This window comes from Perca flavescens, chromosome 5, assembly GCF_004354835.1.
Source record: "Perca flavescens isolate YP-PL-M2 chromosome 5, PFLA_1.0, whole genome shotgun sequence".
Classification (NCBI taxonomy): domain Eukaryota; kingdom Metazoa; phylum Chordata; class Actinopteri; order Perciformes; family Percidae; genus Perca; species Perca flavescens.
In genome coordinates, this window is record NC_041335.1 from 20,447,620 (window position 1) to 20,463,443 (window position 15,824).

A 15,824-nucleotide genomic window follows, 5' to 3' on the forward strand; every position below is an offset into this window, starting at 1 on the left:
TATTGAAAAGTATCGGTTCAGGCACCGTTTAGGCACCGGCACCGTTTTAAAAGTATCGATTTAGCACTGGAATCGAAAAAAAACCAAACGATACCCAACCCTAGTCCTGGTATATTACGACAATATAGCAAATAAGTTCCTTATTTATGTTCACAAACCAGTATAACAACCAGTGGTAATCTTAGGGGTGAAATATGAAGACTGTTAAGACAAATTGGACGTTTCATTTCGACAGTATTTTTTGCCCCTCTAACATCTCCATCCTCATGTTGCTCTTGAACCTCATCAACGCCTCGAGCTCTCCAGTCCCAAAGGTGATACCAGCCTTGCAAGTAAACTCCCCCATGTTTCTCACTTCAGCTCCCTGCAGGTTCAACGTACAGGCTTTTTTCAGTGTTCAAGAGAGATTTTAATAATAGAACTGCTTGGGTTAAATTTATGGAAAAGGCAGCATAGAGCCAGCAACCACCCCAAGGAACAAATCTATGACTGGAGAAAAAAAATCAAAAACTCGTCGAAAGAAGATAAAAAAAATAAAATAATAGTTTTGCTACAGGCCTTATCATTTCAGATCAGAGAAAAAATAATTTATTGTTCACATCTTTCCTGAGGCTAACAGAAAAATAGATTGGGCCTCTTAAGGGAATTTGCTTAAAAAAAAACAAGGTAGTAGCTGTCAGTTTCAGCAGCAGATCCCATCCCGACATCCCCTGACTTCTAACCTCAAACTGATCCGAGCTACCCTCCTTCACCAGCTTCCATACTCCCTGCAAGGCACTCGCCAGGCGGAAATCAATAGGAGAAAGATGAGACTGTGGCATCAAACTTGGGGAAATGTATTCTTTTGAACATCACTGGGAATTGACATGTTATTTTCAGAACAGCAGGGCAAAAACAAGAGTCAGGTTGCAGAAGTAACATCTCTTTGAGCCACTTGCAGTTCACACGAGTGACCTTCCAGCCTTCAAATTACAAATTAGGCAAGAAAATTCAGAATTGAGCCCAACCTGTTCCTTTTGCCTTCTCATCACACCTATGAACTTGATTCCCATCAAGTTGGGGGGCGGCTTTTCTGCCTTTAACGTTGCAGGAAATTGTCACAGGTCGGATTCGAACCCTGGACCTCTGCGTCGAGGCATAAACCTCATCAGTATATGTGCGCCTGCTCTACCCACTGAGCCAACCTGGCCACAGTGAGTGACATTTCTGGCTTCACAGGTTCCTCCAGCCCCGTGCTGAAGCCACACCCTTTCATTGGAAGACCGCTGTTACAGCACATGCCTGCTCCCTGAGAGTAGGCGAGTGAGGAGGAGACAATATCGCAGTAGGTCAGAATTACAGTGGCCTGTCTGCAACATGTTTTGCGGGAGGCTACTGTGCGTAGCACCATTTCTGACTGGATATGAAAATATAATATCACCTCTGTGGTTTACTTTCCACCATCACAAATGAAGCTGTACTTGGCCTCGTCTCCGTTCCCGCCAAGTTGCCCTCTTTTTCAGACTTAGAAAACGGAGCAGGCAGACAGAGGAAAGGAGATAGGAGGAGAGGTGAATAAATAAATAATTTGACCCATCTATTATTAAAAGTGAACTGTCAGAGGCTGGAATCACCTCTCTGAACCCCGACTGAACCCCCGGTGGTATATAGCCTTATTTTGGTGCAAAATCAATTTCTTTTTTGCTTTAGGTTTTGTTACTGTTTTGCCTAAGACAATAGGCTTTGCTATGGTTGCTCTTGGCGACTTATGTCCTGTCACAAACACTTTAGTGTTAGTTACCATAAAATATTTGCTAAAGCTATGACTTTCATTGCTACTGCTGATTTGCGCCTCAGATGCGCACATAATGTTATAATACAAGCTCAATAAAATGAGCTATTAAATTTTTCACTATGTAATATTCTGGTATCAATCTTTTTTGTAACTTCGTTAGTCCTGAATCAAAACTGCACTGAAAGAGAACGATCATGTCTACCATGCATCTTCTCAAGTGACTTTTACTACTTTACCCTTCTTAGGCTGGGTTCTGTCCTTAGTGTACATAGGCCAAGTCACATGGCAAAACCACGCTCTCAAACTCTGAAATGTGCCTCACGTAGCATTGTTCTGGGTCACCGCTCTCTGAATGCTCTCTTCTTCCTTTTTCTGACTTTGCTACATGTACAGCGTGCTTAAATTGGGCTTAGCTTGGCTGTTATTATCAAGAATGGTACTGACTATACTAGTGTTCTCTGGAGGGGGGTGCAAGAAAGGTGTATCCTAAATCCTACTAAACTTTCAGGAATTGGAACACCTAATCTGTAAAACTTTTTTCCTCCTCCCATCTTTGTTGAGTTCATTTATCCAATCAGACATCAGCTGACTGGTAGAGGTCGCTTTACGAGAATCTGACTTTGTCCCTTCATGTCTGATCAATAATGTATTTCTAGAAGGAGGGGAGAATTCATTGAGACAGAACCCATAAATGCTAACTCGACTTTTAAAAAGGATGAAAGGTTGGACGGATGGATTTGCCACTCAGTGCATCTCAGCAGTTGTTATATTGTGTCTCCGTTTTGCTACATCATGCTGCAGTCGATACACTCTGTCCCACAGCATGTAAAGAGGGGGCCGAGGCTTTGCGCTTTTAAGATGGCTGCAGTGTTTGGATCATCCTGAGATGTGAAAGGATTGTGAAAGTCTTTTGAGATGCAGCCAAAATGCCACACATGGTCTACCATGAACCCTTGCTTTGTCATCAACTAATATACATAATGTAATAATAAACATCAATAAATGTAATGGAATTTATTTTTTCTATGCTTTGTAGACATATTGAGTGTAGATAAATCTGTAAATGTCTTAAAATATGTGACTTCTATTGTGCAGTTGCTCAAGATGAAAAACAATGTTTACAGCTACATCAGTGAGACAGAGGAATTGGATATGCAAATGTTGATAATATGTAATGTATCAGTACTTCATCTTTGAATTTGAAGACCATAATGTTGATTCTGGCTTGGAGGTGCATACTGTATTTATGTTGAATAAAAACACATACTAACTTTTACAATTGTTCTTGTTTCAGTGTGAGATCTCAGGATTGCTTTTGGATAAAAACAATGCGTTTATCTCCTCTGGAGCATAATGTGGTCCAGAAATGTCATGGCAATTTGCCTATTAGTTTGTGATGTATTGTGCAAAGTTGATATTTTGTCTTGAAGGGGGTGCTAAGAGAGGCTTTACCTCTGTAAATCACGAGTATTCAGTTGGTCCAAAGAAAACTCTCCATTAGTTATTTGATTTATCAAATATCTTATTAGAAATGGAAAATGTGTCCTGATGGTGGCTCTAGGAGGAAAGAAAAAAACAGGACAATGAGAATTCACACAAACTTAATTAGAAATCTCACCATTAGTTTTTGAAATGCCTTGTCATGTACCAGAGTGTTGGTCAAGGAGTAGTAGTGGCCTGATCAGGTCACCAAAATAATTAAAGAACCCTCACAATCAAAACCAAATCTCAATACAGATCTGCACCCAAAACAAAAATCACTTAGTCTTTCAATGTATTTCGTTGAAATCTTGCATATTTATCTATTCTGCAAAAAAGAATGGGACGAAAACTCCTCATGCTTATCAACCTCTCGGGACCATCACTACTACTATATGTCTTGCCTATTTGGCCTGTAGTTCTCTTGCTCTGTACATAAGTTTTGGCCGGACAAAAACAGGGCTGCTCGCTGCAAGAATATAACCATTTGGAGACGATCTGATATGATCTCGGTTTTCTATCAAATCAACAAGTTTGCATGTTGCATCCCACTGGTATAATGAAAAGAAGAAAGTCATTTAAGATATCCCTATTACTCAGTTGACCCACAAGATTTAGATCATGTTTGGCCCAATACTGGTCCTTTTAGAATACCTCTATTTTGGACCCCTGTAGTAATTTATTAGTCTTGAGTTACGATAACTATTCAGAGCACGAGGTTTTACATTCTGATGAAAGGTAGACTAAAATCTGAGGCAGGTATTGTTACTTCTAGTCAGAAATTAGATATTACATCCATCTCATTATGCCTGTCCCGGGTCAAACGGCATGTCTTTTAAGCTTTGATGGGGTTTCCCTTTTCTTTCGTGGCCATTTAAGAAGTAAGTAGACTAAGGAGGAGTAGTTTCTTTCCTTCAGGAAAAAATAAAAGATGGGTGTTGTATGATTACCTACAACAGCTGAGTTTAAAAGACCAAGTTCTTATTTCCTTTCCCAGTAGACTGTGGTTGGATGACTCACAACTGCTCTATTTTTAACTTCAAAGACAACAACTGGTCAGCATTTTTTCTAATTTGCCTCAATTGCCTTATATTTTACATCCTACATGGATGAGCTTAGAGTAACAGCCTGATGAGGATTTTCTTTCTGTTCTTTGCTAGGTCAGTGACTAAATCATAATTAAAGCGTGGGGGGAAGGGGAGTTACACTGGATACAGGACACACATGCAAACATAGAGTCCCACTTGGGAGGTGCATAGCACAGTCACAGACTTCACCGATGAAGTAATTTGATCCAGACAAATGTGGCCTAGTGGCACTTAAATATCCAATCTGAATGTAGAGGTTAACACAAATTGAAACAGCACTTGGTCACACGTTTTATAACAGGTTTAGAAAGCAAAAAAAAAAAAAAAAAAAAAAAAGGTTTGAAATGTATTATCTTCCACTGTGAATACAGCCCAACCCAGATTACAACTGACTGGAGATGCTCCCCTGACAGCCAGCTGCAGCTGTAGTTTGAGTGTGGTTGTATGGTCCCCTGTTCAACAGACAACTTATACCTTTGTGACACCAGACTTCCCTATGAGACATGTAACCTTATATTGCCACCAAGCAGGAGAGGCTGAGTGGAAGAAAGCTCAAGTTAAAATCTGGTTTGGTAAACTTTAATGACAGATTTTCTGCCATCCACAGAAAACTGACGCTAACATTGTCATGTTGATTTATTTGTCAAGCACATGCAGACCAAAGCTACTTGATAATTTTTGTTTCTTGAATGGAGCTGTTACTACCACACACAAGTATACAGTGTGTTTATCACTTTGCATCATGAGACATGAATGACTCATGTTTTGATGATCCACAAGCCCCTCGTGGACGAATATGTGCTTATATAACAGCTCGCTTTCTCTAGTTATTTAACTTGAATCAATTCTGTTTTGAAAAACACAGTAATCAATACATTTGATTGATTATTTAGTCATGTGGAGGGCACTGAGGCTCAGTTATATGGCTTTTTATGGGGCATTCAAGTAAGTGTCTCCACACATATTACTCATTAGCACTGCACTCATCTTTGGAGTCTATTGAAATGGTCATAAAAGATATGGATATATGGTAAACTTAATAGTGAGGCACCCTTTATACCGTGTTTATTAGTTGCAAGCCTTTATAAAGGGTTAATTGTTCATTTATGAATGATTATGGATCCGTTATAAGATGTTAATAAGGAAAAGCTTATTGTTCATGAAAATTGGTACAGACATTCATGGTTTTCAGATGAAAACTCCTAACGTTGGGGATCCCCTGACTTTTCCTCTAGTACCACCATGAGGATCACATTTGGTTTTTGGAGTGACTGTTAGATGTATTCCAATGACATTTGGTGCAGACATTCATGTTCCCCTCAGGCTGAATTGTAACTTTGATAATCCCTTCATTTGTTTTATCTAGCGCCATCATCAGGTCAAATCTTTGATTTGTCCAATATTTGGGTTATGAGCAAATGCCTGCGTTCCCATGCAGTGGCCTCAGCTGCACTTTGTGTACGGTGCTAATAAGCTAATGTTTACATGCTAACATGCTAAATGAAGATGGAAAACATGGTAAACATCAGCATGTTAGCATTGTCATTGTGAGCATACCCTAACTACATACTACAAAGCATGTAGACACAACCTGGCAACCCAAAGGTTGTTCTTAATGATGACTGACCTATGAAGCATAAGTAAATTATTTATAACCATTAGTTACAATTTATAACACTTTTTATGAGTGATGCCTGAAGGTAATAATGTTCATTTTAAGGATGTCTATCTTTTCCTAAAAAGGAAACTATGTTGCTCCACTGCAGTCAACAGTGATTTTCTCAGTGCTTTTGGAAACAGTAGTCCGTTAGTAGATTATAGTTATTCATTTTGTCATGCACCGTTTGTTCCGTCAGGGTAGTCTGCCCGTTTGTCCCCATCCACATGCTCGATGGGGTGGAATAAGTCTGCATGAAGCCATGAGGCCATATGGTGACGCGGAACAAGTGGCATTGCCAGATAAAAAAATTAAAAACACGAACTTAATCCGGCCTCAAACTGTCCATGCATGAAAAATGTCTCTACTTGAGTCTGTCATGACAGAATCAATCCTCCCAACGACAGAAAACAAACGAGACCAAAAAGCAGCAGTCACATCAGGCTATTTGTGTCGCAATGAGCAGAAATCAGCCCATGTAAGGCAACATATACACAGAAACCAGCCATGCGTAATGCCCAATTTGACTGAATGCAGCACTAACAGATTTAAGACCCCCCACCCCGCCCCTTTAATCTTCAAGAGATTATTATGATTCTTTAGTGATTGATGGATAAAACGGGCTGATACATGACAGAGCATGAGCATACAAAGAGCTCTGTGAGTGGAGACATCGCCGCTGAGGGATGATACGGAGAGAGAAGGAGGGAGATGGTACAGTATTGAGGAGACGAGGGCGGGGTTTTCCCTCCAAGATGAGGCAAACTAAAATAAAATTGGCTTCTTTCAGCCGGCGCATGTAACCTACCGTAAACTCTACGGACAAACACACACACACACACACACACACACACACACACACACACACAGACACACACACACACACACACACACACACAAGCCTGAACAGAGAGGGAGGGAGAAGAGAGGATGGTGATGAGGAGGTGGTCTGAGGAGCGGCTCTTCTCTCTTAGTGTTATCTTACCTCCCCTGTGAAGCTGGGAAGCTTTTGATCCTGTTTGTTTAAGCCGCAGCTGCTGTCAGTGTGTGTTTTCTCTCTGCATTTTGAATATTCCTGTTTGCTGACCGGTCTGTGTGCTGTAACATCCACCATCATCTGCAGCCATGTCGGACTCCGAGGACATGACGGAGTTCGCCAGTATCGTGGAGCGGATCGAGCGGGGCGAGGTGAGTCTCCTCCGGATGATTTATGGTCCTTGTGACAGCAGCGGTCTGTCTGGCATCATGCTCCCGACAGCAGCAGCGCCGTGCTGGCCTGCAGAGCTGTCAGGGGATGGAGAGGGATGCTGACCAGCCCAGAGACCACTGCATATTCTATTTCTAACACTTTCTTGATGTCACATTATACTGTATTATATTATACTAGCATATAGGCTACACTATTCTGATACTGTAACATGATCAGAGCCGAGTTATGAATAGGTTCTCTTTGATTGATTGAATAGCCTATATATTTCTATTTCTGTAACACGATTTCAGGTGTGTGTGTGTGTGTGTGTGGGTGTGTCTTTGCCATTGTAATCATATTAATAGCCTACCTATTCAGTTCAATTAAATTCTATTAATCATTGATATGTTAATATCAACCCCTTCAACCCTAACCCCTTCTATCTATTCTAACATTGTAATAAGTAGCAATGGACCCTCATCTGGTTTGTTGATTGAATAGTCTATTAATTAGTCTAATCATATCTAATCATAAGTCTAATTTATATCTAAAAATGGACTATTCTAACAATACCACTATACTTCAATTCAATTCTATTAACACTTTATATGATATTATATTATTGAACCATGATGGTACACTCCCATAATTCTATTCTACACTCTATTCTAACATTGTAATGAGTAGTAATAGAGCCGCTTCTATTCTACTCTATTCTGTTCTAATGTATTATTTTAAAATATGTCAGCGGTGTGTAATCATATTAATGCCAACACTATGCAGTTCAAAAGTCTTATGTTATATTTTAGCCTGCCCTGTTATATTATTTTGTGTTATATTATTAAGTAGTGGTATGCCCCCATAACTCTATTTTCATATTGTAAGAAAATCTGATCCTTTTCTGTTAACAAAGAATTTAATAACCTATAGATAGACTTAAATATTCTCTATTCAGTTATATTCTATGTCAAGGCCTGCTAGCTTCAAGGCATAAGCACATATTCTATTCTTAGAAAAAAAAGTGAACATAAAGAGTTTAATTAGAGGCCTTAGTCACTGAGTGTGTTGGTTAGTGCTGCAGGCAGATCACAGACTCCTGTCAATATGTGGGACACTTGGCAGCAGCTGTGTGGCGAGATGGGGCACTGGATTACTGAGGTGTGTATGAGCACAGGGAGGGGGTCTTTACCCATTTCAGACTGACAGAATGTGTTGAAATACATCTCTCATGCTCACACAATCTGGCATTCATCCATGCATGCATGAGCTGTGTGTTTGTGTGTGTTTCATGTCAGATGAAAAAAAAGGGGCAGACTGTACACGCCATTGACTCACTGGCCAGCTAGAGTTGCTGAATTCAGTGGTATTGTAATATTGAATCTCACATGTCTTGCACAATGCTCTTATCTCTGTGGTGTCAGAATAATCAGAGCGTATAAGCAAAAAAAATTAAGATTCCAGCAAATATAAACACAACATAACTGTGGTTCTTTTGTGAGAGATTATTTGTCTTTGCGTCTTTTAGGCTACAGTATCATAAGACATAACATCACAACAAGAGAATGTACAGACAGTATGTTCCTAAAGTATCCTTCTTTGAATTTCACCTTTTTGCTGACAATGTGTGACTAAATTAGTGAAATATATTCAATGATGATGATTTGGGCCAGGGTTACATAGTCTATGGAAATGCAAATTTTAAATAAAATTGACATAACGTTTTATTTTATAATGTTTTGTTGCATACCTAGACAATGCCTATAGGTAATGGTAATATTTTAACAAATCATTTGCTCTGTGAATGAAAATAGATCACATACATTGAAAATGATACAGAATTTCATGGAGCCATTTGGATGTTTTAGCTGGCTGACAAGCACTTATCCTCTCGCCCCTGCACCCATATTCAAGTAAATAATTTTACTGTTGATAGATAGATAGATACTAGAAATCAGACATGGATGGAACCTCTGTTACCTCCAGTGAGATTACTAGTGGAGCTCCTGTCTCTATGGTTTGCTGCCAACTAAGGCTGTTGGAAAAGTGAATGACTCAACAGAGTCCTAAAGATGCCGGCAGTGCCTTCAGTGACACTAAAGTGTGTGCACATTTTGGCCCGTAGATTCATTCAAACATTTATCCACTTTATTCTTTCCTACACTTTACTTCCTAAAGACATTAGCTCACTCCCAAAAAGCTGTTACATGGTCCATTTTGTTTAACCAAAACATTGTTGAGTTGACCTGCTAGGGGGCCCTTATGCACAATAAAGTATACTGCAGACCTTACTAATAAGCACTGCAGCAAGCGATTAGCAGATCATAAATCCCCTGAAAGAATGAAAGGGACCCTGAGATTAGTAGAGACTGTAGTTATAGCTTAAATGGGTCCCTTTTTATAAAGTATAGACACTTTATATGAGAACAGTATAGCCTGTCAGACCAGAGTCTCTGCAAACCTAGTAAGCATATTTTATATAAATGCTAAGCAAGATGGGGGGTGTAACTTGAGATTTTGTTTTAACTTTAGATTTTAAGTACTTACACATAAAGACTCTTGATGCTTCAATCACCTATTCTCAGCAGACAAATGGACTATAAATCAATCACCCACCATCCAATTCCATCCCCTGAAGTACAATTTTAGTATTTCATTTTTTGTTGCAACTTTCATGTCACTTCACATTTGTGAGTATTTTTGTTTCAGTACACACATGCTTGGTGCTTATGGTCTAGTATTCAAGTTCTTGTGGGTAGCAATATCAGTTAGCCGATCACTTTGGTCCAGAATGAAGTATCATAACAAATATTAAATGGATTGCCGTGAAATTTGCAACAGATATTCTTGGTCCTTGGATGCATGACTTTGGTGATTCCATGACATCTTCTCTAGTATCAAAACCAGGTCGAAGTTTTCACTTATTCAGTGAAATATCTTGACATTTTACTAGTTGGATTGGCCAAAAAATGGTACACACATTTATGCTTTCCTCAGTATAAATTGCAGTCATTTTAGTGTTCCCCTGACTATTAGAAGGTACCAGCAGGTTGACATTTTTGGTTCTCTGGTTGACATTTTGTACAGACATTCATGTTCCCCAGCGGACAAAGCTTGCTGACCTTGGTGATCCCCTGACAGCAGGTTACGGTTTTCACTTATCCAATAACATATCCAAACATCTACTAGATGGACTGGCCACAAATTTGGTAAAAATTGGTATAGACATTCATTTTGCCCCAGAATGAAACGTAACAACTTGTTGATCCCTTAATATTTTCTCTAGTGCCACCATAAGGTCAAATTTATATTTGTTGAATACTTTGGTTTATACCAAAGCCTTTAGCCTACCTGCAAAACCAGACATTCCCACAAACCTCTAAAAAAAAATGCTAATTAAGAAATATTAGCATAGCCTACTCACACACTAAACTTAGTGTGGATATGGTAAACATTACCTGCTAAACATCTGCATACATGTTAGCATTGTCATTATGAGCATATTACCATTTAGCGCAAATCACACTGTAGGCTACTATTTTATCTTGATTAATTTAGCATATATCGCACTTTGAAATAAGGGAGATAATGCAAAGTATAAACTACATGCAAAATACTGCAGTCTCTCAACTCTCACCTACCAATGCCCGATACAAGCACGTGAATGGGCCGTTGGGATGGGATGGACAAGTTGGATTGATGACTTCAATAAAGTTTACGAGCAGCACATGAAGGCAACATTAGTTTTCAGCCCCCTCCTCTTTCTCCCCCCGCCTGTGTGGGCCCGCCTGCATCCATACTGCAGCAGTGAATTGGCTGCTGCTGATTCACTATGCGCTGCCTCTCTCAGCTGCGTCACTCTATTTAAATTTGCTCAGCCGTCGCTGTCGGCATCTTCTCCTCCCGTGCGAGAAGTTTGTTTTTAGCCTGAACAAGAAACGCCGGACAAGGTGTAGTTTGTTTTACCCACACGTGCAGGCTTATATTTTCTCCCACACCATGTCTGCAGAGAAGCGGCGTAGCAGCACATCCGCGGTAAGTGGGAGAAGAGAGGATTTATGATAAAAACGTTTTTCGTCTCGTCATTGTTTTACAGCCGATAGCTTCTCTGCTGTGCATATAAAGAGACCGGGGGAAGTAAAAAGTTAAGAGCTAGAGCTGTGAACTGTTCATACAGTAGTGCTGGAAACTGCCGCAAGTGTGTGTCCATTCATTACTCATTCGAGCCATTGTTTAATTTTTTAAATGAAACAATTCGCTGGGGACAGCCATTGTTCGTCTTTTCTTCTGTTTTGAACTTCCTCTGCACTTCTGGGCATTGTCTTTTAACACGTGTGGAGTCGTTTTTTTCTTAAATTATTGTTTGTTCAAAGCAGGCAGAGGATATACGTTATTGGGATGTTTTATCAAACCACCACCTGCAATGAATGAACTAATCGTTATAATGTGGGAGGACAGTTTTCACTCTGAATCTCGTTGAAACGTGTTCTAATCGTCTTTTTAAAACGTGAGCTGTTGGAATCGTGTATTTTACTGTTTGTCTATATTTAGCTAGTTGGGCTTAATCCTGTCTTACGTAATGGATCATGAACATGGTAAAGACACCGTGGCTGGCTGTTATTGTGACTTTATGTAGTGCTTTTCAAAGTAATGTTAAAGTGTAGGCTATGCTCAGGTGGAATTAAAAAAAATTATTTTGCCCTTCAGACTTCTCTAAATCCATCTACCCACCTAAAAGGCCAATTGTCCCACCTCACTGATGCAGAAAAATGTTGTTTTCACTGCTTAAAGTGCAGACAATAGGCCTATATTAGCTGCATCTGAAATGTCCTAATAATAGGTTATTGTTCCCAGAATCAAAGACCGCTGTATCCTTGCCTTCAAGTATGATGTTGCCAAGGTTTTTTTCAAACTGACCTGTAATGTCTTCTGTCTTTTGTTTCTTATTCGTCGCTGACGAATGACAGCAGCTGTGATGGTGTCTCATGCAAAACTCCTAAATGTACAAGTACAACTTAAAAAGTGTCTATATGGCAGGTTTCAGTGATCATGTCTCTGTTACCAGGTCCCAATCAAGAACATCGAGAGGGAGCTGATCTGCCCGATCTGTAAGGAGCTCTTCACCCACCCGTTGATCCTGCCCTGCCAGCACAGCGTCTGCCACAAGTGTGTCCGAGAGCTGCTGATGCTGAACCATGAGGACTCTTTTGATGCCGGCTCCGAGTGCTCCCTGCCGGGCAGCCCCAGGTCCAGGGTGCCCTCCCCTTCCATGGAGAGGCTAGACAGGCTTGTGAGATCAGGTGGGTCTCGGGGTAAGGAGGCAAAATATATTTATTTTTTTCTGTGTAGATTGAATAAATGTGTTCTTTACAGGAAGGATTTATTATGTACAGATTAGTGCAGGGAAGTGGCTCTTGCAATTCTCCATGGTTAAAACCATGTTGAGGCATTAGGAGGAACAGTGTTTGTGCTTTATTGTTTGGCAGCCTGATTATGTGAGTTATGTGAGCTGATGGAAGCTAATAATCCAGCGATCGTTGAACAAAAAGTGCACGTATTGAATGCATCTTTGGCCATTTGTGAACGCTTCCAAGGAAGGCTATATGAGTTTTGTATCGGTCATGCCAACTTCCTGTTACATTGTCTTCCTCCCATTTCCCTTAACTAAGTACTGCTGTCATCTCAGTGGCTGCATTTAACAGTTTCAGTGGATGGAGCCTGGGATTTACCTCCCTATAGAAAAGGACAAAAAGGCTTAAAACCATTTGTCAAATAAGGAAATACAATGTGGTTACTGAAGGCCATATGTGAAGAGCAAGTTTTTAGCCAATGCAAATTAAAAGTTGAGAGCAAATAAGCCACCATTATTGTAGGATCTCTGGATTTCAGTGTGGCACAGACACTGCCCCTCCTTCCTCTCTTGTCCTAGATAAACAAGAACAAACATAAAAAATGATTTTGATAATGTTACCGCTCAGCCATGACATTGTCAGTCATCAGTTCTTCCTTTTAATCCTTCCTGCTTTTATAGGCTTCAATAAAGAGACAGCAGGGGAACTTGACAAGCTTTAGTTTTGTCTGCCAAGAGAAAAGAAATGTTGACAAGCTCTCTCAAGCCCTAATTGTCTTCACTGTCTGCCTCTAATGGCCCAGGGGCATCAAACATCCCCTACAATCTGTTTTAGGAACAGAGAGCAGAGTAGCTATTGGTTTCACTCCACCTTTTGATCAAATATACAGGCATACGTGTGTCTTCTGTACACATACAAAGCACATCTGTAAGCTCCTTTAAGGTATTTTAAACTCTTAAAACCAAGCTAAGCTGGAGGGAGGGAAAACTGTGGAGGACGGGGGTTTGCCGGTAGCTAAATTAACTTGTCACAACATTTTTTAAGTTCTCTGCTGAACACTTGGCACTGTTGCAGCCAAGCTTGAGCAGGTCAATGTCTAAGCCTGGAAACAGTATGATGGGCCACAAGGCTGCCTTTTTGCCTTCTGAGAGCTCTGGGCTACACGCCATTCCCGTAAGATGTGTCATTTGTACTGTTGTCCACAAAACCAGAGTTGTGTCCAACTCTACATACTCTATACTAATTGCAAGCAGGTTTTTGAATGTGTAGTTTGTTCATACTAGAAAAGAGACAAATTTATACTAACTGCAAAAGCTGTATGACAATTGGTCATGCTGTATATAATCGGTATGGAATTGGGGCAAAACTCTGGATATAAATGGGCACTATATTAATGGCATTAAACATTTTTACTTGTGCTTTAACATTAAGTTCAATGTTTAAGATAAACACATGTGGAAATTCAGTAGCAGAGTCCAAGCAGGTTTTTAAGCAAAGACCAAAAAAAAAAAAAAAAAAAAAAAAGTACTCAAAACAGTATGCATACTAAAAGTGTGTGTTAATTTAGGAATGAAATAGAGCAGCTGCTTAAGGAAATGCAACTTATTGTGTCTGGTGGTCAAACAGCTCCAGGAACACCTCAGAACACAAAATAAGGTGTTGGGTAGTTTTAATAGGCAGTAGTATTCAAGCTGCAGTTTGACGTCTGATGGTGCAAGCATTTTATAATTATTGTAAGTATGGATTTTGGACATAAAAAATAATTTCCTTGAGTCAAAATGGTTGACCTCAAATGTGTCTAATCAATAGCCCATACTATATGAAACTGAGTGACATTTTGGCGTAACCTGGTATCCATTTTAAAATTCCAAGTATCCTCAGAGCAACTCTGAGGACCAGAGCTAAAGAGATCCCCACAGTACAGTGAGGTGAACTACTTTTTGGGAGCTATTCAGCCATTCATGGTACAACACCACTGAGACCGGGCTCTCGAGCACAGCCTCCTTCTTTCAGACCCCCCCTGCCCCCCCCTTCAACCTGAATGAGTTCATTCTTCACTGGCAGGACTGCATCTGTTTACACAGGAAATATTCAAATCCTGCTTTTTGAGTAAACAAAACTCACACTTTGCTGAAAACCAGTTTGTGCACAAGGACAACTGTCATTGCTATACTCTAATTCTGACTTATTGTGAATTGATGCATTTAGCAGAATTAAATAAATAAAAAAACTTCATTTAATAAACATTAACTATTCACAAGTTTTGTAAGTGTAATTCTTTTGAGGGATTATTTAAAAAGGTTGTTCATGTGTTAAATGCATTTAATCAGCAGATTACAAATCACAAACTCGTGTGTTAAGAATATTTAGGAAACCTCAACATATGTTATGAGCACATATACTCTGCCGACCACCACCAGCACTGGGAGATCAGATCATTGGTAGCCATGGTGACGTAACCTGCCTGTATGGAATGAATGAGGGCTTAAGTGAAGGAGGTGAAGGGAGAGAAAGCAAAGACTTAAGGCTATATTTATCAGTGTGCAGCTTGGAGGAGTCTTGCTGTGCATGGACAGAAGGAAAGGCGTTACTAAAAACTTCATCATTGTTTCTCAACTTCATCTAATTTTATGTTGCCGGAGCTCAAAACAGAGCATGATGCAATCTGTTCAACAGCTAACTCTTGATAAGTGCACTGTAAAGTTGGTGTTGGTGCGCTTAAAGGAATAGTTTGACATGTTGGAAAATATGCTTATTTGTTCTGTTTTTTTTTTTTTGCCAACAGTTGGGAGGAGAAGATGGTACAGCTCTCATGTATGTACGCCAAATATGAAGCTACAGCCAGGAGACGCTTAGCTTAGCTCAGCATAAAGACTGCAATTCTCACCCCCCCTTAGTTACTGTCGCTATGTCGTCAATCTTTCAGTTCTCGCATGGCATGTATGCCTGAAATTCTCCTGTAATTGTTGAAACAATGGGTTCTTAATTTTAGACAAAATTAAGCTCCTCATTTCTAACTTCTAAACATCGATTTTTGCCAGCTGAAATGACAATTATGGCTGGAAGATTTTATCAGCTTAAGTAAGCAAGCCGGATGTAGTTAAACGCTGATGTTTCCTGATGAATCGTTTTAAAATATGAACACTGTAAGAGGGCCTTAAATATTGAGGCTATCATGATATAAAGACTGAGGCTAAGGCTGCATGTCCAATGGGAGGGGTTTAGTAAATGGTCAAATAACCGGTTGTATCTAGGTTTGTTTAATCAAAACCTGATGTGTAAAAGGCTG

The 15,824-nt window shown here is 39.9% G+C and overlaps 1 protein-coding gene across 2 annotated transcripts in view; it reads left to right on the top strand.

Annotated features, from left to right (window-relative positions):
• The first annotated feature begins 10,975 nt into the window (after positions 1-10,975).
• trim36 (tripartite motif containing 36) overlaps positions 10,976-15,824 on the top strand; it is a 29,777-nt gene continuing 24,928 nt past the window's right edge. Inside the window, exons 1-2 of one of the 2 annotated variants that reach the window (XM_028578690.1) lie at positions 10,976-11,219; positions 12,250-12,496. In XM_028578690.1, the coding sequence (XP_028434491.1) occupies positions 11,184-11,219; positions 12,250-12,496 (283 nt within the window). In that variant the 5' untranslated portion in view covers positions 10,976-11,183. The remainder of the gene's footprint in view (positions 11,220-12,249; positions 12,497-15,824) is intronic. The other variant, XM_028578691.1, reaches the window with a different exon arrangement.